This window comes from Aptenodytes patagonicus, chromosome 3, assembly GCF_965638725.1.
Source record: "Aptenodytes patagonicus chromosome 3, bAptPat1.pri.cur, whole genome shotgun sequence".
Classification (NCBI taxonomy): domain Eukaryota; kingdom Metazoa; phylum Chordata; class Aves; order Sphenisciformes; family Spheniscidae; genus Aptenodytes; species Aptenodytes patagonicus.
The window spans coordinates 74,485,433-74,510,955 of NC_134951.1; the positions used below are offsets into that span (position 1 = coordinate 74,485,433).

The 25,523-nt window shown below is 37.8% G+C and overlaps 1 protein-coding gene across 1 annotated transcript in view; it reads right to left on the minus strand.

Moving 5' to 3' along the window:
- Positions 1-668: 668 nt before the first annotated feature.
- CCDC170 (coiled-coil domain containing 170) overlaps positions 669-25,523 on the minus strand; it is a 45,223-nt gene continuing 20,368 nt past the window's right edge. Inside the window, exons 6-11 of the mRNA XM_076333840.1 lie at positions 19,127-19,444; positions 12,206-12,406; positions 10,270-10,443; positions 8,786-9,028; positions 7,647-7,883; positions 669-1,823 (exon numbers count right to left, since the gene is read on the minus strand). Of these exons, the coding sequence (XP_076189955.1) occupies positions 1,623-1,823; positions 7,647-7,883; positions 8,786-9,028; positions 10,270-10,443; positions 12,206-12,406; positions 19,127-19,444 (1,374 nt within the window). The 3' untranslated portion in view covers positions 669-1,622. The remainder of the gene's footprint in view (positions 1,824-7,646; positions 7,884-8,785; positions 9,029-10,269; positions 10,444-12,205; positions 12,407-19,126; positions 19,445-25,523) is intronic.

Sequence of the window (25,523 nt, forward strand, 5' to 3'; positions counted from 1 at the left end):
ACAGAACCAGCAAAACACAAGCTGAAACTACTTGTATTCTCCCACAAAGAATTAGAAAATTATTACATCTTTTTCCACCCTCTAAATTTCCAACCAACATATCATGCCTAAAAATATTTACATTTCAATCTTTCATTTTACTTTGAAATTGTGGTGCTTTCCTAAGTTTAAGTCTATATAATTTAATATTAACTTTTCCCTTTATCCCATTTATTAAACTTTACCTGAAAAACAATGTTGCATTATAAAACAAGAAAGGAAATTGATTTTAATCCAGGTAACCGCAGGAGCATAAGAATATATGATTTACCATATTCTCCTCAAATGACCGATTTTGCAAAAGCTTGGGTGTTTTGGGGTTTTTTTTTGTTTGTTTGTTTTTTTACTAACAAGTCACTGAGAAATGATTCTTCAGAGGCAAGTGAAATAAAAGCAACTTATAATGCTTTGAGTCCCTAGCCAGATACCAAAATTACCACACAGTTACTTGAAAAAGCCTCATTTTTCTTAAAATAGTGTGCTCAGTTTTAGAAAGTGGGTTATTGTTTGCTGAGATACTGTAGAAAGTCCACAACGGTCAGACATAAATAGGTAAGTCTTCTTTCCTGTTTGACACATCCATATGAAATATATAATGGGAAGAGACAACTAAAACACATAGAATCATGTTGAGTGTGCTATTAAAACAAATTTATTGTTCAAATTTCTTTTTAAAAAATCATGAAGTTTAACAACACTCAGAAAGGGCGATAGACAAGCAGATTTTATGATTAAGAGGCGATTCTGGACACCTCACCATTGCTTTTCTGAATGACTTCAGTAATTCAACTATTTTCTGTAGCAAATAAGCATTTTAAAACAACTTATTAACTCAGAAGAACTGCCACTTATTTGGCCTATGGATTAGTTGCCCAAGGAATACAGCAGCTAGAAGAAAAATTTTCAAGGCACCATGACCAAGGGCAACATGCAATTTTACCAAATATATCTACACCAGGCACATGACTGCACCCTGTGAAAGCCTTTGCTGAAAAAGTGTAACTTACTGTTTTGGCACAAGAGCCGGCTAATGAAGACAACAGAAGAAAAAAATCCCTTGTTCCAAAATTGTGATAGTCCTCTGTCTAACTTCCATCTGTCTTGAAGCTAAAGTCCTTATGCGTAAAAATGCTGAGAGAGGTCTCATTTTGCAAGAGGAACAGCAGTGAGACAACCCCCACTTTATTTCATCCCCGTCACCCAGAGGTAAAGCACAAGGAATGTCATTGAAGCTGACATTCATTAGCACGTACTCCCCAAAACTGCGAACTGACCTCGGGTGGCCCATACCTTCAATGCCTCTGCAATGAAACTGGAGGGCTAGACATTGTTCACATATTGCCTATCATTTTCATAGCTGAAGTATTACGCTGCCCAGGGATGTTCTGTTTGCTATCTCTAGGCTGCTGGCTTTACTCTATCCGTTCGGCTCAGTCTCCCTACTGAAACATTAAAAATCAGCCCAAGTCAGTATCTGTAGAGTAGGCAACAGAATCAAATATCTGTTTTCTATGCATGTCTAGCAGGTAGGGAAGCACAAAAGAAAATTTTACTTTGTTCCGTCTCCTTACAAAACGTGTGTTTCAGTGAAGAAGCTGTATGTTTCTTTGCGAGTGTTCCTCTGGTGCCCCTGCCACATCTTTGAGGCAGACACAGGGGAAGTAGTGGTGCTGATGAGAGTGAATCAACCTTTCAAGACGTGTAATGATTTCATAGTCAGGAAGAGCCAGGCTGGCAATGTTGAGGCCCAGCATCCGTGAGACCACCTCTCGGAAGTCTGCCAGCTGCAAGAGCAAACAGAAAGGAATTACTGTAAATACCAAGCAAAGGAGATGCCTGGAAAAACATATACATATATGCATACGTACAAAAACATGCATTTGTATTAGCAGTGCAAAATACAGGAATTTCTGCTGTTGCTCAATACAGAGAGCTGAAGAGGATGGAAACAGCCTTTTGGGGCATACCCCAGACAACAAAACATGTAAGCAGCTGAGGTGCTAAGGATCTTGAACACAAAACAGTTTCAAGCATTCTTCAGTATCCTTCACAGGCGTGTTTTCCCTGCTGACTCAACAATGAAAACTGAGGAAAAGACATGAAGAGGACTTGTACTTGACCTAGATGACTGCAAACTATACAAGCAACTGGAAACTCTGGTGGGCACATCCCACAGCATAAGCTAAGGTGCTGGTCCTGACCTCAAGCTCCCGACCGCTGCCTGCCACCGCTCCCCTCTACCGTGCGCTTTCTTGTGGACACCACAGCAGAAAGGAGGAAGTTAGAAGAAAGGTGGAGGTTTGGCACATCCTTCGGTCTGACTTTGACTTGGAATCAGGATGCAGCCAAAATTCAAGATGCAGCCTGGGAAATGCTCATTTTTCTTCTGTGCATAGCTGTTGAACATATATCATAGGAAGGGTATTTGGCAAAGTAATTAAAGAAACCAGCTTTCTCTCTGCAGTTCCAAATGGACAGGCATCTGCAAGTAATTGTCATCACTAGTGACCCTGCCAGCAACTAGATTAAAAACTTAAGATCACATGAACGTGAATGCTGATTTACTCTTCTCAACTCACAGTATGGATTAATTGTAAGTCCAACTTCAATGCCTCTTCAATGGACAATGCATTACACAGCCCAAGTGACCAATACCTTAATACCCCTTATCATCAACATACAATTAAAAGAGGAAAATGTTCCTATTTGAGGAAACATGCTTGTCTTGCTATCTATTTGAACGTCAAGATCCCCATTCCCAAGCATAACAGACTCAAAATGTCACAGAAACATCAAAACCATCAAGAAGCCAGACTCGTGCTGTGTGGCAGCACCCTCACTCCACCAATCGTGCTGACGGCTAATGGTAAGGAGGAGATAAACGCACTCCTGAAACGGAGATAAAAGCACTCCTGAAATACATGTCCATCCCCAAGAATACTGTGCAGAACTCTAAAGCAGTTATAACATCTGCGAGGCAAGCTGCAAAAAACCTGAAAACAAGGTCTCTGTTCCAAGACTTTGCCAAGTTCGTTTCATCCCAGTACAAACCCTAAGGAGCTGCCATCAGTTCCGAAAAACAAATATGGAAACCAAGACAGTATAGGGCAGAAGGATTTGAGAATTCAGTCCCAGCTATCTGTCTTACCAAGGCAGTGCAATGTCTTGGATGAAACGTTGGAACAATGTAACACCAAAACCCCCAAAGTTCCCATATATTCTCTTCAACGCCAAGTTGGAGATCACTGACTGTGGGGCTTTGGCAGTGTGCTAGGCAAGTACAATTTAGCAGGAGCTAAAGATTTCTTTAAACATCTGGTTCACAGACAGAACGCGCAGGCAGCAGAGCCAGGATTTGCTTCCATACAGACTTTATGTTAAAAGATCAAGGCAGCCCTCTGCAAAGACCCAGTCTTTGGATGAATTAAACCCCCACAAGACATCTATATACAGCAAACCCAAGTGATCCCCCGGAGCACATTAGGGTCTGCGCTTTGCACCAGATTTCTTGCTCTCGTATCTTTGCTATTGCAAGCTGTTCAACTTAATTATGGCAACTGTGAGTAAACCAAATTGCACTACAACCATGTATCAAATGCAATCAAATTAAATTTGCTGCACTGACACAGATTATCAATCTGGCAGAATTTTGCCAGAGGGAATAGATACAAATTAAAGCGTATACACAATCATCTCACTCTTTATTTCTGATGGGAAAAGCAGGTCACAGCTATACTGAATGGACAATAAATATGTTAAGAATTCAATAACTTTCATCGGCAAATAACCTAAACTGGAAAGCACACAGAGCCCTTAAAGAAATCCTTTAAGCCATTCATTTATGTGCATTTTAAATTGAGGATTTTTTCCCACTTTAATGGAATAAGACTTAGACAAAAAACAACTTTTCTGACTATTATATTGTGGCATATAAAGTACAGTGCAGACAAAGCTGTAGTTCAGTGAAAATGCAGAAAAAGGGTTGACTACAAAGAGAAATTCTCCACATGAACTGACAAAGAGAACCATCACTCTTGGACACAAAAATGCCCCGCCAGGGGACATCAATCTGAATTTTAAAAACTCCAAACAAAAGCAACAGACGATACATGCTGGACAATCTTTAGAACGCTACCACGTCTCATGTGGAGCAAGATGCGTGTTTACACTCTTAAGTGGATACAGTGCTGTAAGCACATCATGAACAACTTTTTAAAATCTTGCACTAAAATGTATAAGACCTAGAAAAAAAAATTACATGAGAAACATATTTCAGCTTTAAAAACAATGCAACAGAGGTATTAAGAACACAACAGTTCTGCTGAAATACTACAAGCTAATAGAAGTACCACCTAACTCTCTATTTAAGTCTTTCTTCAATAGCAGTTAGTATTTCTAAGACAGTCACAATTTGAAGTAAAGGAGAGAAATAATAAAAGACAAACATCACTAAAGACTCAAAACCAAAGGTTTGCTACAGCAGTAAGCGCTCATGATAAATTTTCTTGGCATTTTCCATCTAGTGAGTAAAATTATCTGAAGTAAAAGAAAGGAAGTGAATGCAATTTAGAGCATTAACCCAAGATATCAGGAGGCGGGAGCAGAAGTAAAAAACAGACACTACATTTAGTTTTCACTCTGTAGCTACGGGAAAGTAGAAGGCGTCTTATTGCAATAGAAAGACAAAAGAAAAAAAAAGGAAAATAAGACTGGAAAAAATCCTTATAACAAAACCATCAAAAACTCAGTCGAAACATTGACATTTATATTCTTACTCCAAGTACTACTGCAAATAAGGACTTGAGTTAAACTGATATAAAAATAAAATATATTCAGATTTTAATCTGTAGTTGACTGCAGTGGTCACATACTGATGTTATCAGTCCCTGTAAACATCCTTTTGCCATCAGTCATTATGCATACCCTTTATCTAGTCTTATTAAAATGAATGTTGGCTATGCTGATATTTATTTATATTCAGAAATATGCAATAATGACATACGAAGTCAGAAGGGTTTCTGTTCACCCCACAGACAGAGGAAATCCAGTATGGATATCTGTAAACTTACACTTACTCATAAAGTTTCAATATATCCAACTAATTTCCCACTATATATCCATTCTAGTAATCTCTACTTTTTTGACTCTTCACATACAGCTTCACCTCTCTGGTTTTTACTCTGCGGTATGATTTAATAATGCTTTAAACACCTTTTTTTTTTTTTTAAATGGTTTTATATGTCTACCCAAGAATATGCACGGTTTGCTGTTATTCGCTACAGTCACCAGAGCTGACTGTTAATCTTAAAGCAGATTGGCAGTGTTATTACACTCTTCTTACAGGGCTTCACTTTTAACAGTTTGGATGCTTTGATTCTGTGCGTTCTCTTAAAAAAAAAAAAAAGGAACAAAACACAGAAACACCAAAGCTAATTTCTCCTCTTAAACTTGTAGGAATTAATAGTCTAAAGAGAAAAAAAAAAAACCAGAAACACTCTGTTAAATGCCAATTATGAGTTAATTTTAAATTATTTCAATCTGATCTTAATTTCTGACTTCACTTGGGTATGTTCTGCCTTTCTTTATGACCACAAGACAAATCAATGTCTTAACCAGTTGGCAGTAGTTCACGTCTGCATACTTTTAATTTTGCAGCATGGCAAATAGCCACGCAATATTACGATGTTATTTAACATTCCACATAGTGATATCCATGGAAAGCAGAGTATACCTGAAAAAACCATGCAATGCATGTACAAGCTGTCAACCTGGCCACATCAACAACTCCATCGGGTAACGGCAATTTCAGTTTCTAGTAGTTTTCTTAACATGCATACACACACAGATGACATGGATGTGCTTATATTCAGATTAAGTATATACACATGTGCTCAGAGAAGTATTTAACATCTGCATCAGCTACCTTTTACAGAGAGTGAGAGAAGTCTGGTCTTGTTTAGCTTCCCTGAGAAGGAAGAACAAGTCAGCCCAAAGCAGGTGAAGAACTACACAGGGTTGGGGATAAGGAAGGAATTCTCCTTGGGTAATGGTTCAGGAGAAGTCAGGAAAAAACCTCACATGTTAATTAGTGAGAGAGAGAGCTTAGAACTAATTCTCTGATTTAGCAACAGTAGCTTATTTTAAGGACGGATTTTAGCTAAGCAAACTGTTAAGATACAGGACGGTATGCTATGAATATTACTGGCAATTCTCATATTCTTAAAATGCTATTGCTGCTAATCAGCACTGCACAAGTACCAGGCATCGGTTTTGCAAACAGCTTTGCTCCCAGTTTAGCAGTATAGTTCCACCTGCAGGTATTTGAAATGTTCCTGTGATGCAGAAGATTGTGGATGCTGGTGAATTGTAAGTTGACATTTTTCTTTCACTAACCCAGAAAGCTTGAGAACTGGTGCTATGCTGTGCTTGAGCATTCTGCACTTTGTAGCCCACTTACCTCACTTTTCCCATGTTCTTCAAATTTGGCCAAAGAACACTGCAACAGTATTCAAGTGGCTTGAAACACCTTGGGTTCAAATCAGTAAAAATTAAACATTTGTGTGTTTTAGCAAGTACTCCATGTATGACTCCATGGAATCATTTCCTGAACATAATTCATACCTTCTTCTGTGTGCAGGATGCTTCGTTTCCTCATGAGACATATGAAGAAATTAAATTTTCCTACCAAATTTCTAACCTTCATTATAAAACAAAACCGTGCTAAAGCTTTGCAGGAAGAAAGATCCCCAGGTGGTTGGTTTTTAGTCCATGTGAGCAAAACAATACTTTTCTAGACTCATTTTTTGAAATAGCATTCTTAAATTTCATCCGGAGTTGTTGCCAAGGCCAACATATAGCGCAAAAATTTTATCTGGAGAAATTAACATAGTTCTAAGCAGTTAGAATAAGGAATTTAAAATTACACATTTTTTACTTTAAAGAAGTATCCCATTGGCTTTCAACAATTATGCCATCTATAATCTTGCTACAAAACACAATATGCAAAGGCAATTACATACATACTTCACAATTTTTTGAAATTAGAATGGAACACATTTACTAATGTGTTTCCCACAAACTCCTTATACCCTCCCCAAAGTGAGTTACCACAAACATTTTTCTTACCTAAACTTTAGTGAAGTTATATGTCACAAATCGACCCAAAATAGTTACGTTCAATATTAAGTCTGGTTTGTTTTGGTTTTTTTTTAATTTTCTGATCTTTTCCAACACTCTTTGAATTTATGGCCTATACACGGTCACATGCACATAAGTTTTATACCTAAGATATATAGAAAAAAAACATACCTTGAAAAAATACTAGGATTTTAAGGCATTTTTATACTTCTCCAAAAGGTGATATAATATTCTGCAGTGAACAAAGAAAACGCCTGCATTTATTATTCATTGTGTTGCATATATAACTTGAAGAATAGCTTTGCCTCTCAGAATCACAACTGCCACTCTGGCTCACAAGTATGACCTAAAATTTCCTTGTTTAATAATGTTCACAAAAGTTTTCAGCACAGCTGGATAGCTGGTCCACCTATACCACAGTCTTATATTCTAAGTGACAGCTAGCACTTGTCAAACACCTATACACCTACCTGTCCCTCTCTTTTTGCTAATTCTGCAAGGGTTGTTTTAAGCACCTTCATCTCACTGGTAACTGCTTCTAACATATTTTTGTTTTTTTCTTTATCTTCAGTAGCTTGATGCTCCTTTAAAAGAAGTTCTGATTTGACAGAGGTAAGTTGTTTCTCAGCTTTTTCTTTCATTCTTTCCAATTTGCCTTGAGACTTATTGAGTTCTTCTATTATTCTGTTCTGCTCCAAGGTTTTGATCTGCAATAAAATGAAGTAATGTTAAATTTGTCACACTTTTTCATCTAACATGAACAAATAATGGAGATAATCAGGAGCAATCCTGAGTAAGCACTTTAATGTAGTTTCTAATGGGCTCTTGATGAAATCAAATGTATGTGTGAACTCAAAAGTTAAAGGAGATTGGCCAATTTCAATTCAATTAACAAAAAGATTTTTGTTTCAAAGACAGTTAATTCTCTACCGGTTTTGTGAAAAGAGGTAACTGGACAGACAAAAACCCACGGTGAGAGTTCACTCTCTGCTACCCCCTGGAAAAACAGTATGAAAAAGAGTTGCTAAATGTTTTGCTGGTAAAAATCCTTCAGTTGCAACATGCACCTACTTATCTATTTCACTCCATCAGCCACAAGACAGAAACTCACATACAATCAATCTTCCTTTCTTCCAGCGGTGGCAAGCTATCAATGACTGCAAACTACTTGTTTTCACCTGAGTTTAAGTGGGTAATTTATTACTGCTGCAATGTAATAAAACACAGGAACAATGAAAATTTAGCATCTTGCCTGACTTATGCAGAAAACCCCCTTTTTTTTTTCCTCCCATACCTATCAGAATAGATCTTCTGTGAGCAATGTATGGGAAAATATAAGATTACAGCCATATCGACAGGAAAGAAAGGGATGCATATATTGTATTGTTCTTACACTAGCCTGAAAATTTACATTGTGCTTTACAGATGCTACTTAGTATATCAAGACAAATTGCAAAATACACAAAACATTGTAATATTGTATTTGATTTCCCCATCTAGATGGATTTGAGCAGTTCTCCATTAACACATTTATTGTAAATGAATTCCAGCTGTATCCAACTGGAACAGAAAAAAATGACAGAAGCACAAACGTAACCTTTTAACTCACCTTAAGTTCATTGGTTTCAGACAGCTTGGCTTTGAGATCAGTATTCGTTTCCCTTGCCAGGTCAAGCTGCTTCTGTAACCTCTCTATCATCTTATGTAACTTTCTGACAGCGAGATTGGCCTCGTCCCTCTCCACAGCTAAGGCGGTCCTTACTTGCTTCTCTTCTTCCAGCTGGGTTATTTTCTGCCGGAGGAGGTTCATGTGCAGCTCTTTGCTTTCAAGTTTTTCTTTCTGAGTCTTCAACTAGTTTTCCAAGCACAAGGATATTTGAAAAAATATATGTGAAAGACAACGGTACTACACAGATTGTTTTGCAAATTTAATCCCCATGTTGCATATTTAACCTGAACTCCTATTTCTCTCTTGAAAACTCTGTAAAGCACTATAAACATATATACACTAACTTGATACCTCTTACATTACCAATTCATTGTGCTTCTCCATCCCTGAATTTGTGCGCTACCTTTTAGAATGAATTTGCATATAGACTCCACCCTATTTGAACATAAATACTTGTGCATCATTCATAACAACTGCAATTGTCTGAAGTATAACACACTAGTCAAATGCAAGAGGTAGGAGAGATTCATTAAGGATTCATCAATGGTGGTAGTTTAAGATATTTCCATCTTTAATCAGTTAATTAAGGCTAGTGTGCAAGAAGGAGAATCAACATACAGAAATAAGAAAATTTTCATCCACTGCTCCAATACAAGGTCCAGCAGCTTAGTTTTGTAATTTTTGTGCTCAGGGAGCTACCTGTTTTCAGTTTACCGGAGCTGGGCTGCCAGGCTTTACTTTGGAACATCTGAGGAGTATTAACATGCATACTATACTCCCTGCTAGAGAGGCAATTGCTTCCAGAAAAAAAAAGACAGTGTTGTTTTAAACCTTAAACAGACCTAATTCTAAGCTCTAAACCATTCTGATAAGCCTAAAACCAGAAGATTTCACTCTGGCGTAACAGGATGACGGAGGAGTGTCTGACCAAATTTGAACAGATTTGCTCCTAAAGGAGCACGGTTCTTGTTGGAGATGTTGAAATTCTTGGTGAAATACAACCAACATCCTACTAGTTTCTAGAGAAGTTTGTGCAAGGTGCCCCCCTTCCCAGCAGATGTTTTTAAACATCGACAGTAGTTGTTTACAGAAGTATATTATAGATGTGTATTAAAAAGTAGACATATATACACATATAAACATGCATAACTTGAGATATTTATTTAAGAAGTTGTGAAAAGCAGTATCACATATTTAACCGACCGGTGGTTTTAGTTGGTTTAATATGCAGTTGGTTTAATATGCAGTCTGTTTGCACAGTTTGCAAACGTTTACCATCTTCTTCTTATGTAACGGACATCTTTGAAATTCCTTGTACACATATGAAGATCTAATCTGCTGCCTCCAGCAAGCCACTATAGAAATATAGCCATAACAATGTTTACTTTTGAAACAAACAGTAACAGTATGCCTTTTTTGCCTACCTTCCTTCTTAGGCTATATGCCATAGTCTTGTTTTCAATCACTGCATCACCTTCCAGTTTCACCAGCTGCTCTACCCGGGCCAGAATTGCATCCGCATTCATATCAAATCCAACCTCTGCTGCTAGGCTATCCAGCTTCATCTTCTCATTAAGTTGCTCCAGAAATTTCAGATACTAAGATAAGACATGAAAAAGTGGGTAAAAGAATAATAAAACTTCATTAAAAGTCCTGAAGTACAACTTAAAAGCAATTCCCCCTAGACCAGCAACCAACTATACATAGCCAAGTCCGCTATCCACAAGAAATAACATACTGAAAGGGTATGTTTATAGTACACGCTCCTGACACAATTGCAAATTCTCCATTTGTCCTTTTTTAGTCAGTATTTATTTTGTTCATAAATCCCTGGACCTACTGTATTTATCTTCTTAGCAAGACCAGATTGTTCTTTGTTCCTCTGCAGTAAGAGCAGCACTAGGTATGTGTGTCTGCTTCTGACTCCAGTTCCTGTCTGTGGCTCTGCTGCTTTACATGACCATGCATTGGCAGGGAGAAGTTAGAAAGGACAGCCACATCCCAACTCATTGCAAATGCTGTGATTGCCCACGGCTGTGAGCTCTAAAACAGAAAAAACTGGTACCAGGGATGCCATGGGTGAGATCCAACATAGTCTGAGGAGACGCAGGAATGTTAACATGGACAGTCTTTAGCCCTTCTTTGGAACAGCAAGTTTTAGAGATAACAGTTATTGGTTTACAAATTGCTTTAAAGATTATTTTAATTGCATCTCCACCTGGTTTACTGATATGAACACATACAGCTATCAAGTATTATTTAATCTGGTTTTTCCTTCTTTTGTCCTGCCCTGCTAGGTCTTTAAAAATTGCATTAGTTCCCTGGTCCCAATTAGCCTCTCTTGCAAAATCCAAAACTCTCCTCACTATGTTTGCCTTTATTTTTTCCTACTTCTGTTGCAGGTCATAATCTTTGCAAAGAAACAACAAAGGAAAAAAAAAACAAACAAACCAGTTCCAAAACTGTTGCTTGAGCCCAAGATGATAAAACATAGCAAGAATTTCTTTGTTTCATGATGCTTCTGGTTCAAAAAGTTAAAAACAGCAGCAGCAGAAGAAAGCACTGAAGTTGTTCATTAACAGAAAAAAATCACAACAAAAACCTCTTTATTGCAGCAAAATCTACAGAGAAATTAAGCAACTAGGGCCATGTGTTCTTCACAGAGGAAGCAGAGGGGAACAGCTCCATTTTCTGGTTTGCTCCCAATGCGGCGGATGCTTCATTCATAAAAGTTATTGTATCATAGACTAATGCAAAACAGACAGCACCAAATTGTTGATTCTTTGCAAATTCAACTTTCTAAGCATTGATCTTGGCCTGGTAACATGCTACAACTTTGTCTTTCTTAACTGCATTGGATGGCTGGTTTAGCTTTCCACGTACTAGTAATTTTTCAAACTCTTAACATGCGGATATGTTATAGGCTAACAGTGTGTTCATTCATACAATTAATAAAAAAATCCTGGTAGCCTTGATGGTCTAAGGATATAAAAGAATCAAGGACTGCAAGATCTTGAGAGACTGCAGACCAGATGATGTATTAGAGAAAGATGGAGAGATCAGAGAAAGCTTTGAGATCAGAGAATCCTTGAAGGACTTCTGATGTATTTACAGATACGTCTTTTAATCTGTTTTTTTTTCCCCACATTAAATGGACTTTGAACTCAAAAGCTTAGCTACTTTTTCCAACTAAAATTTTTGGTCAAAGAAAAGATATTACTACTCCCTACATGATGCCTGACTGCTAATTCACAGTACTTGCAGTACTGTGAGTACTACTCCAGCTGATTAATGCAATATAATTGGCTGTATCTCTGTCTTTAGTGACTTTATGCAGAAGAAAACAACGAATGCAACTACTTTTTGTTTCTCAAGCTTCAAACCATCTTGCACCAGATCTACAGACAGTAATTCCTCTTCCAAGTGTTTCAGTTGATCCTGGAATGTCTCAGAACGTTTTTCAGCTTTCCTGCTCCTCTCCAGAGCTTCTTGGTACAATCTGGTCTGATTTTCCAAAGCTTCAGTCAATTTAGCTATTTGGGTTTCAAGCTGAGATACCATCTAGGGAGCAAGCAAACCAACAAAACATATGGGGTTAGGTGGGTGTGGAAATGTTAGAAAGATATGAAAGATGCATTCTCAAATTATTAAAGAGAGGGTAAAATATCTATCTTTAAAATACATACATTTAAAAAGACAAAAAGAGAAAAATCTGCTGTAACAACCAGGAGAAAATGGCAGAAGTGGTGACATGTGAGACACCCAAAAGTGAACAGCAGAAGCCGAGTGAACCGACTAAAAGGGGCTAATATCTATAAAAAAATTAGTACAAACTAATTTAGACACAAACTTTCCAAAGATGTTAGCAAACCAGCAATACTTGGCAGTCAGCTAACATTCTTTAAAACAAGCTAATAAAATCACTAGTCTATCGAGGAGCTGAGTGGAAAAAACAGATAAGAGTGATTTAGAAAAAAACATGCAGCATGTAGGTGAGAATGTAGATATGGATAGCTAAGTCTCAGAGGAGTGCTTCCCAATTGTTAACAGTTAAAGAGTGTTTAACTAAAAGATTTTGCGGGGGGGGGGGTGGGGGGGGTGGGGGGGGTGTTGGGGTGGTGGTGGTGGTGAATTTCTGTAATCTAGCCAAAACCCAAGGCTAAAATCTTGTAACAAGAAACTATACTAACAATTCTGAAAACACTTCTAGCTCTACACTGTTAACTTTGCAAAACCTACATATAATGTAATGGATTTTAAGTTGTAAACTCCTTATAAATAAAATGCTTGAAAGCATCTGATTACATTACTGCCAAATACTGAAAGACAGTTCTATCCAAAAAGTTGCTTGCTTCCCTCTTTCCCTCTCTCCTCTTCTTACTGTCATATAATTATTTGGTTACATAATTGATTATGTTGCATTTGTAACTCAGTGTTCAGACACTCATCTCCAAGCAGTCTCTCCATTTTAGGCATCTGTTTGCCTCCTGTTAATAAAGTGAACAATAAGCACACAAAACTCCCATTAATTTTAATGGCACGGAAAGGTTTCCAACTTAGACTGCAATTAAATACAACCAGTAGTTTGCACCCAACCCACCTAAAAAATGCAGAGAAATTACTGCTGCTCGTACAGTGGTAGAAAACACTAAACAATAAAAAAACCTGCAAGAACCCACACACACATTTTATGCTTTTCTGCATCACATATCACTCAGCGGGGGGGGAAGCTTTCAGTAACTTGTGCCCACAGAGACGCGCTGCTGCCGGAGAACCCAGAGCCCCCTTATCAGGCTGCAAAGCGGCTCTGGGCGCAGCCCAGCCGCATGGGGCTTTTACAGGCTTCAAAGGGCCAGAAACATGAGAAGGTGAGGGATCATACCATAGAAGGTGAGACCACAAAACCGCCAAGCTGTCAGCTTATCTTCCAGAGCATCCTGGAGTAACCTTCATCCTTGGCTTAGGGACAATCAACAATTTAGGGATTTCCTAAAATAGAGTTGCACCCTTATTACCCACCCATGCCTGTATCCAGCGACTTACAAAGGCTGCGCTTTTGGTCCTGCAGTTCCGACCTCCCCAATTTCCTTTGCCAATGACTCGTGCAGCTTGATCAGCCAGCCTGCAAAAAAACACTTCCTGCTTTTTGTTTTAATGTGGCTACCAGATAATTTCAAAGACCTTTTATTTCTTGTGTTACAAGAAGTTGCAAATACTCATTTCCAGGGGCAGCTCCTACCTTGGGGACAGCGGGGTTCATCCCTGCTGCAACTAAATAACCCTCAGTAAAATCTTCCTGAAGTTTATCCTTCTCTTGCGCTAAGCTTTTATTTTTTCTTGTGCTAAGAGGGCACGTACAAGCACCAGGCCCAGCCCCACAGCACACCAGAACATAAAGTTGGCTACAGCTGTGCAGTCATTAGGGCATTTCCCTCAACAGCCCAAAAGTCACAGAGACAGGCACATGGTGGACTTAGGATGAGTGCAAAAAAGCAGTGTGTAGGATGAAGTTACAAAGTCCTTCACATCACGGTGGCAATTTTTTTTCCTCTTTCCCAAAATAACAACTAAATATTCTCATCATCTTAGTATTATCTTGACAATCAATAAGCTATACTGTTCTGGTTTGGTGTTTAAGATGTTATCTTAAACTTCCACTCTTTTATATGTACCTATATATGCACAAACATGTGTGCACCTAGTACAAATTTTTTTTTGGCTCTCTACCAGCTGAAAAGCATTAGAGCTGCCACATCTCTTATCATGGTACTTACAACTTGTATTTTGCTTTACTGTATTGCATTCACCATCCTAAGCAGAAAAATTCTTGTCTGTTGACTCTTTCCTTGCATGGAAGCCTCCAGACACTCTCATGGCCCTTCCCAGTACTTTTTGAAGACCCTTTTTTTGAATGAAATTATCATAACTGTGTGTGCTACTCAGAATGCAGCAGCCATGGATTTATACAGTGGCATAATTATGCTTTTAATTTTCTTCTCAACTTTTTTCCTAATAATTTCTCACATTCTAGTTGGTTGGGGTTTTCTTGGTCAGCCCTAAGTCAGTACGTATATTACTCTGCTTTTATCAACGTTTAATTTAATTTCCCAGATTATTTTCCACTCAATTATTTTGTTTGGAAGGGTAAAGTGGATAAATCCCTAAAACTAAATATGCATTTATGACATTGCCATAAAAATCATTAAGAAACGAGAACAACAGGAGATTTTAATGGGAGCAGTAGTAGAGCCTAATCAATTTTGGCATTTAAGAGTCTGTATATCAATATGCAATGACAAAACCTGATAAAATTAAGACAATCCACAATCAGATCAGCTGTTCGTATCTCAGGTCAGATGGGTAGGTAGTCAAGAGAAACAGTTTTGGCCATATGAATTTAATTTGCTGCAAAAGACATGCAACAAAACTTGTCAACAGAAAGGACCTGAACCCAGAGACCCTGTACCAGGGCTGAGCTCTGTGTGAACTGAGAACATTTGCTCGCCATCAACTCCAGGTGCCCGTGAACCCCTCTGGTATATTGCAAATAATAAATGACAAAAACATCCAAGAGCTGTCCAAACATATTCAGATGATACACATCTTACTACAACTGCTGAAGAGATCATTAGGACACCGATTCAAAGCAGTTTCTTAATCCTGCAATAGAATACCTATCACTGGACATTGTCAAAGTATATGCCGATTTTTTTCAAATGAAATTACAATTTTTGCTAATGTTAATGCTAAGGGCTAGTATACAGACTATGACTAACTCAGATGCCCTTCAAGATACCAAAATCACCATAATTAGGAGACAATCTTCAAGACCATTTCAGATTTCACAGAAAATCTGACTATAGCAGTTTCAGAGGAAGCCTGACTATAGCAGTTGCAGTAATTTTCTCACAGGCCTTTTAAAATTTAAACTTTTCACAGCTCTGTTTGACAGATGCATGTGCAGAGGTAAGCCAGACATAGCTGACCGGGCTTGGATGTAAAGATGAACATTTTGCCAGTTCATCTATTGTATACAATCCTATACACAAAACTCCCAGAGGAGCTGCAGTGATGATTTAAAAATGAAAAACCAAAACCTGTTTAGAGAAGGCATCAAAACACTCAAACAGGGAGAGTCCTCTTTCTCCCAGATTCTTGCACTGTCTTTTCCTCATCCCACTAATCTAGTTTGCAAAGGCAAGTTGCTTGCAGCAATGTCCTGACAGAAATGAAGCAATCTTTACTCAGGGAAAGGAAAGACCTAATTGTAATCCTCCTCCCCATTATACATTAGCGCATTCATTAGCACATTTTCAATTTCCAGCAGCAAGGCACTTGACTGCTGGATTCATACCTAGCTGTCCTGGCATTGCTGCTGGATTGCAGCCACAAAGGGGCTGTTTTGAAACAAGCTAGCTTGGGCAGCAGCAACAGTACAGGCTAATTTACCCTGCCAAGAAGTTTAATGACTCATGTTTGTGGGTCTTTTACTTAAGACCGGACAGTTTACTGAAAGGTCTATAAGAAATCCTACCTGAAGACAATTAACCTTTTTCTTGATTGACTGATAGTATAGCATACCTATCCTAACACTGATGTTATATCCAAATCCTGGAAAGAAATCCACCCAGAGATGCAACAGGAATCTGATTGACACATATATACCAACATGTATATTCCTTACAAATGGAGCCTTAGAAAATTTTTTTTTTTAATTCTGATTTGCAGAAAGAAAAGCAGTTCACTGTAAAACAACTTTTTGATGATAAAGTCAATGTTCTATTAGAAACAGATTCATAGGTGAATAATACTGGCATTTTAGCTTAGTTATTTCAAAGCCCCTAATCTTAACGTAGAAACTCTTCTGAGAATAGATGCTGGCACTCCTTTAGAATCATAGTTCACTTTGGGGCAATGCAAATAAATTTTTCCAAATGAGTCATAGCAGTAAAACACAAAAGCTTCATCACTTAACATATTTAGCAAATACAATGATCCACAAAACTTCTTCATTCAACTACAATGACCAAACTCACCATGCAATATTAAATTTAAAGCTAATATTTATGGTTCAGGAAACCGAGCCACAAATTTTTTTTTAGAAAGGACTAGCATTTTGGGGGAGTATTGCTAGAAGTATAGCAGGCAATTGCTGTATTTGCTGGCAGAGGCAGAATGCTACGCTAGACATACCTGACATAGCCCCTCTACTATATAAAAATAAACGAACAAAAGCTGGCAACTAAGACCGGCATCTTAGTTCCAAAGCACAGATTTAGACAGCAGCAGATTGGATCTGATAGCTGCTCTGTCTTAGTAACAAAGGCTTCCTTTTAGCACATATATTTAATTTTGATAGCAATTATACTGAAAACCAAATCTGTCACCATCCTCAGACACCCCACCCCACCCCCAAAAAAAAAGGGAGTTATTTTCCATTGCAAAAGTCAACAGGTCTTGGGTGGGGGGAGGAAGGGGGAGAGAGAGAGGTTAGAGCATAGCACACAAATAAATGGATTTTAACACTGTTATGGAAAACTACCTCTTTTTCCGAACATCAGTTTCTTTACCTCTTAAATAAGAATAATCACAGCTGTTTAGAAAAAGAATAGTTGATTATTGTATATTTTACAGTAGTTCTCTGTAACAGAACATGACTTCTCCAAGCAACGCTGTTACTTGGACAACCAGTCACATTCCTCTCAAGCAGCTGGAAAAGTTCCTATCTGCAACAAAATGAAGACTGAGTTTGAATCCTCCCCAATACTACCAGTCTGCAGGACGATCAAGTGGGCAACCCAGCATGTAAAGCTAATATTTAGGAATAAAATCAGGAACAATAAGAACTAAGTAGCATTCACTATGCATGTACTGTAGCATATCCACAAAGAGACTAACAGCTGCTCAATGTAGTATGCAAATGGACTTAGCCGCAATTGAATCTTACAAAAGCAGCAGGTCACCTGAAAGCATTCCCAGGAGTAAACCCTTTTTACTCAATAGCTACCAGTCAACTTAAATTTCCCTTTCTCAGCAGTTCTCAAAATAATCAACAACTCAACAGAGTGTACTGTATGCCAAAACACCAAATAGTACAAACACACATGCACATAAAATTCTCATTAGATTTCAATTTGAAAGCATTTTGCTTATGGAAACAAGACTCCATGACATATAGCAAAACTGTAAAGAGCTTCTACATTAAAAAGTTGCTGCCACGCTTCCACTTCAGTGGATCACTTTCAAATGTTAATAATTTTCACAAAGCTTGTTTTCACTGAAATTTGGCACACTGACTCTCAAACTAAGGTATAGGGGAGCTGTTTTGTATTTTTTAACAAAATTTTTAATCAAAATGCACAGGGATATTTTCAAGAGCTATTTCCAATCTTGAACAGAATACAAAAAACAGTTGCTAACATAAAAAACTATCACATCAGCAGAGGATGCTAGAATCTTAAAATCTGGCAAGGACACATAAGTTGTTTTTCAGTGGTTCAGTGAAAACAGCTTTTGATGTAGTGTGTGACTTTTAATTAAATAATAGTCCTCACTGACAAAATTAATACATGCCCATGTAAGCAAGTGAGAAACTTCAGTGCAGTGTGGGGATATTGACATTGGTCAGACTGTATTATGGTTCACCTTCCTCCTGAGCTGTCCCTTCTCTACCTGTACATGCAGACACACCTTTGCGAACACTACCAGCCAAAACCCCTCAAGCCAGAGCACTGGAATACCCAGCTGCCTTCCTATTGCCTTTCTCCTGGATGGTGAACAGTTACGGTTTCAACAATGTTCAACTGTAAGTGTAAAAATACTTTTTTCTTTTTAGGTGCAGGTTTTGAGGATTGGAGGGAAAGAAGTTGCCTGGGGCAACTCATCAATTATGTCTGCTTTGAGAAACAGGTCAGTCTTTGAAGTCACTACTGTAGCAGCAAATCCATACTTGTTCACATGTTCCACTAAATCATAGTGACCACGCAGCCACTTTTGATGTCCGTTAAGTGGCACTGAAACCAAATTTCAATGTCTTAACTGAAAGACCATTCCATGTCTTTTCTTGTTAACAGCATCTATTATTAATTTCATTCCTGACCTCTTACTACTTAATAAAACATAGATGCTTTTCACTTATTATCTCAAATCAGTAGACAACAAAATTAAAAGTTTCTGTAATTTCAAAACCTAAGCAGAAGGAAACAACACTCTAACAGATGAATAAAATGAAAAAGGATCCAAACAGAATAAATACATACATTGGGCGAGCTGCTGACTTACTATTTCTTTACTCTCCTCTTTGCAATTTATTTCTTGGATCCTCTCCAAAATGGCCTTCTTGGAAGGTTTAACTATTGCAGATCCACCGCTGAGCAGGGTAGCAATTTGTTCTTTAAAAGCCACTAAAGAGCTCTGAGCAGTCCTGGCCTCTTCTCTGCTGCTCTTCAAGCTTCCATCCAGCTCACTGGAAGATTTCTTCAGATTGTGCAGTTCCCACTTTGAGGCGTCCAAAGCTTTCTGGTTAGCAGCCAGTTTATCTTGGAGGTTTCTGATCTCCATCTCCAAACTCTGTCTCCCTATTATAGCGCTGTCAAGATCCTAAAATACATGAAAGATTAAACCAGGTTTTTAAAATTTGTTATAACGCCTCCACACACAAAGCAGGGAATAACTCAGAAGCAGGTACTGCAGATAGAGAAATTAGGACCCATATTGCTCATATGGGCTCAACATCAGGGCTTCATAGAACTCCCACTGAAACTGATGAAAGCCCAAAGCCTGCTGTAATCACACTACAGACTAATCTCTTCCAGTGGCCTGCAAGAAGTAATACATGAATAAAATTTGCAGGTAAACAAAAACCAATTTTTTATTGTAAAACTATTGCTATCTTATTTATTCATTCAGAGAATATGACTTAGAAAACAAACAGTGAACGAGATGTAACACAAATAAAGCCAAAGTACTACACCTTGGAGGGGAAAGAACAGAATAGAATATTTCAGTTGGAAGGGATCAACAATGATCATCTAGTCCAACTCCCTGACCAATTCAGGGCTGACCAAAAGAACACACACAAACTCTTTGAATGTAGTGTTAAGAGCAGAATTAGAGGTGATCTCTGAGATCAGCTTACCTGAATGTGACAAAAATTCCTGAGATTATTTATACACAGAAATGGGGAGAGAGGCGCCAAACAAAAAAATATGATGACGTTAAGACAGCATAAAGAAGGTGCAAATGCTCAAATACCAATTTCACCTCAAAGAAGAAATCCTTAGACTGTGAAACACTCAGAAAAATTTTCAATAAGGGAATTATTCTGAGCTATGTCATCTTCTGAAGAAAGCAAAATCCCCATTACCATAAGGTCAAATTTGCCTGAGGAATAGAAGAAAGTCAATGAAGAGCTGTGTGTCCTTCCACAGAGCCTACAACTGCCCCCATCTGCTGATCAGCTGGGCTGTTGGTGTGCAGAAGCATGACTGGGGAAAGACTAATGGGACAGCGGTTCTATCTAGTATCCTTGTAACTTTTTTTTTTCCCCCTTCTTTTTTTAAGAAGTCGGTCCCTTGCATTTCAGAAGTAATACACTCAAAGACAATGTCATCTTCGGTAGGGAGACAGGGTACTGTAAGATAAGGCTACCTGGTGAATAGCCCATAGGATTTACTGTTCAGGATTATCCTCAGACCTTTGGCATCTTGTCATGGTTCTCTTTCAGCCCCTGACACCCCTGATCCTTTCCTTCTAAGCTCAGAGCTTTTAAAAGTTATTTTCCCTTTACCTTCTGATGAATCAAGACTCGGTTTGGAAAGAAGAAAAAATAGCCAGTACATATATTTCTATCTCAGTTGTATATAAAATATTGACCCAGCAGGGCAGAGCAGACAGACAGAACTGTGTATCCTGACCCATGACGCAAAAGCAAATGATAATAGAAAAATGAAAGAAAAACAACCCATCTAAACATAAACAAAAAATCATCTCTCTCATTCAGTCAGCTTGTGAACCTCTTTCCTTTCCCCACAATACCAATATTAAGAGTGCTTACACATTCATATACAAGAATAAAATCTGCAGTGAAACCAGCTAAAAGTATAGCAAAGACTAAGTCTTCATTCCTCAGGGTATTATCTGATTGATAGGAACAATCAGATGGGAAGGAATATTACTTCACACAAGACACAAAATTGTGCCAGAGGATGGCATGTTTATAGACAGTGATTTAATTCCTCTGGAAGTTTCAGTTGTTTAGGAGAGGCTCAGTAAGTGGATTGATATGAACTAAGATTGCGTACACTGGAGTTAAAGAATTGTTCCCGGAACAGCTGTGAATATTGTCACCACTTGGGGGGTCTCTCAGGGTCTATGTGTGCTTGCTGTGTAGCACAGTAAGTCATTTGTATTAATGGAATACATACCAATCAAGTAGTAAACCTGGGAGTATTTATGTAGCTCAGCAGTGAGGATGGACAAAAAAGGAGTTTGGAAGGCACCCTTGGAAATAAGATACAAACATACAATACTAAAAACACTAAAATTTTAAAATAGCTTCAAAATGCAAACATGCAAACACATAAATGAAAACAAACCAAAACAAACCCTGTCATTTAGGAAATTATTTGTTACTAGCCCTTTCTAAAGTAATTGTAGAACTCTTCTGGAAAAAATGTTGGCATGATTCCTTGCCATTTTCCCTTTTTTATTCTAAATACATGCTATTAATAGAAAATTCCCACCTGTGCTCAGAATTACATTTATGGTAATTACAGCAAAGAATAAAGAGTGGTTTATTTCAATTACAGTTTTCAGCAGTGTGTATTTTTCCTTTCAGAAAGGCAGTGCAAAAGTAGTTTGCCAGTACCAGGGAGCTTACCTAATTACAATCTTGTTTCAAATTGTGAACATCTGCAAACAAAAACAGTTGAATCAAAAGATTAAGGTATAAAATAAGGAACTGCAAGCCTGTTGATGCCTAAACATTTAAATAGTAAAACCCAAACCCCAAGCAATTTACACAGTGAAAAGCTGTAAAACAAAAAAACATTAAAATTCTGAACAATCCCCCTTGAAACCTCTCTTGGATGGAGAGCATTTACACTGACTAGCTTCAGCAAGGTCAGCCTGAACGCTGAACAGTATCCGGAAATTTAGGGACTGTGACACGTAAAGGTGGTATCCCAACTAGAAGCAAACTCCTAAGAGCCTAAGTGATCAGTGCAGGTGGATAAAACAATTTCCACCACAGAAGACTGAAAGGATGGAACCGCAACAGCTCGCGTTTTCTCTTTGGCTCCTCAACATTTATGGTTAATGTCCCATGGCTCTGAATTATATGAAGGTTTCGGTATGCAGCTTGTAGGGTCAAAAAAAGTTACCCAACACTGACACACAACAAACTTTGAAAACAGGAATAATTATGGAAATTGATGTTCAAAGAAAACAGAATTAGACATTAGGTGGATTTACCCAGGGCAGACCATGTCAATGACTGGTTGTTAGACACAAGAGATGTGGCAGATCTACCATGGCCGTGCTCACCTGCGGACGTAAAAAGCAGCACCAAAGGTTCTTCAACTATCCAAGACCGGAGCAAAAGGGCTCATACAGCACAGTGCTGTACTTAAAGTTACCCACTCAGGCTGGACGCAGCTATCCACACTCACCCACCGGCACCCTACCTGCACTAGACTAGAGGAGATGTTAGAGTACCCAGACCATTGCACAAGACACTGGCAAGTGTCTTCACTTCATGAGAAATCGTGTTCAATATTAGGTCAGCTGCGTTCACAGAAAATGCGTTCAAGCTGTAACAGGTGGGGAAAATTACTTCTGTCTTTTAAGCAGAGAAAGAGAGGGACTCTATTTAGGAACAGCTAAAAGCTGTATTTAACACTGCAAAACAAAATGAGGGAGATATGATCACATTAAAGAGGCAGACAAATGAAACAGAGGAAACGAAGGGATAAGATCTTTTAAGTAATAATACATATCCTCACGCTGTTGATCTCAATATCTACAATGCGGTTTTTTTAATGCTGTGATAACTCTTCCTTAATATACTGTATTCTTTCCTTTTTCTCAAGATTTCAACTAGCATGTCCTATACACAAATAAGTTGTGTTGGTCTGTCATTTCAACCAATAATCATTTTTTAAAAAGTGGATACTAGTCAAATTAGTCACTAGTTCTGAGGCAGTTTTAAGTGTCAGATTACATACTATAACTAATAATTAATCTATTTCAACTTTGAATTTCTTTAGAATGCCTGAGTGAACACTACCTACTCCAAAGTGATTCAGGTGTTCAAACTCAGTTTTCCAGAGCTCTGAATTACCTCCTCTCTAGTTCTTCCTTCCTAAAGGGAAAGAAAAAAACAACCAAACAAAAAACAAAAACAAACACACACCAGCACAACGGAATCAGATTCAGAGAAAACACAACAGGTCCACATCCCAAAAGCGCTGTAGCATTTTATTATGGTTTTAAGTAAGCACAAATTTAATTGCTCATTTACCTAACCATACACTGCAAAAATGAAAATCTTTACTTTCATCTAATCCAATAGATTAAAACAGGCTGTGAAAATGTTTTTTTCTCTAATTATTTTGCATGTATGACATTACAGAAGTATGCCACACCCTATTAAAAAAAGCCACTATTGTGGCTTTGCAAATGAGGTTATGATAATACTGATTTTTATCTCCAGCACCAGCGTTCATCGTAACTTCTAAAGAAAAAAAAATAGCAAAGAAGGTACAAAACCTCTCTTTTTTGGCTCTAGGAATGGCTTTGTTCAATTTTAAACTGCTGAGCAAATTTATTTTTATTTACATGAATTTTTACAATCTGTGGGCTTCCAATACTAAAAAGTATCCAACCACAATTTCATATCCATTTACATGTTAGAATCAAGCTCAGGTGCTTGCAAGTTTGGCAATGTTTAGTTTCAGAAACTCTGCAAAGGTCTTCCCACAAAACACCTGCAGAAGAGAGGATGGCATGAAGGCTTCCCTTTCCACTGAGCCTTCTGAAGAGCTGTGAAGCTTTAATTAATAATCTTTCAGGAACCAACAGCATTCATTTCTGTCTTTCACTGTTCCTACACACGGAGTAGCTCCTAAAACAATTTTTCACTGGAAAGGAAACTGAATCATCACTTGCTGTTCAGGTTAAAATGGAGAGGTTTCCCCACAGTCTGCACATAGACCACAGCCGCCTAATCACACAGTCTGTACTACCCAGCAGCCCTGTGGACAAACTACGTGGACATACTGCTCCTGAACCCCATTAATTATCTCAGCCATGGCTAAAGCAATGGGCAGCTGCACCAAAGATGTTAGAGGAACTCATTCTCTCTTGATTCAGTGTAAACTGTTGTAAAGTTTTTCATAGAACAGGTTATCAACTAGGCAAGCCTCTATAGCTCTTCCTTAATTACAATGATATTTAAGTTCTGTTATTAAAATACGTTGTATCGATTGTGCGCATGCATGCAATTTTTTAAAATGTCAAACAAAATTATAATTTTCACAGAAACACTGTAAGAGAAATTACTCTTCTGAAAGCTGTTTTTGTACTTGATATCAGCTTTGCACCTAACACATTCTAGGGGAATCTCAAGCCCACTTAAACTGGTGACAAAAGTTTCACTGGCTTCTGTGGAGTCAAGATCCCACTGTTTGTTTATAGAACAAAAGAAAAGAAATTCAAAGGCACTTTTAGTAACAGTGACATTGTTACGCTTACTGTAAAGACACTGGCTTTTTTCTCAGATTTAAAAATAATTAGGACTTTAAAATATAGCAAGTTCAATCCGGAACTGCTTGATTTCCTTAAATAATAAGTTTGTATTTTAATTAACTATGTTTTCATACAATCAATTGATTTGGATAAATTTATACTGATTAGCTGCTACTTAGATAAATTTTATTCATTAATAACAATACAAGTCAGTATTGAGAAGAGCATTTTCATGGTTAATTTTGCATCACTAGTACATGCAGATATATTTGTATTAATTAAAATTGCTTGACTGGATTCCAAATACGTTCCTTAAAAACATTGCATGGTGCACATCTTTGCTAAACAGATGCCTAACACTTCAGAGGGAAACACAAATATTTCCAGGTTTAATCATCAGCGAAGATGTGAAACAGAACAAGCCAGTTTACTAGTTCTTGTGGTTCATCAACGGCAATGCTGTACAAAAGGCAAATTCATCTGGAAGAATATATGCATCTTCTTCTATACCTTAAATAAATGCCATAGGGGAATTTATTAAATACAAGAAAGAAACTTGATTAGAGCAAATAAGACATTTTATAAAGACCTACAGACATTCTCAAAGAATGTTGTGATTCTGTAATTATGATTACCATAATCAATAATCACTGTCTGGACATACAGAAAGAAAGAACAGGTATTCTGATTCTCAGTCTAGAAATCTGGGCAGCATTTAAAAGTTATTTTCCATCAAATGCAAATTTGACATCCAGCACTGCCAGAATAAAGGTATGCACCATTAATTTACAGAATTCCAGAAGTAAGCTCTTGCAATATTCGGTCAGAAACGTGAGAAGTTCAAAATTCTAAAAGAAAAGCAGTACATTACAACAAAAACAGCTTGATGGCTTGCTATTGTTACTTATATTAGTTTTGGGATTATATTAGT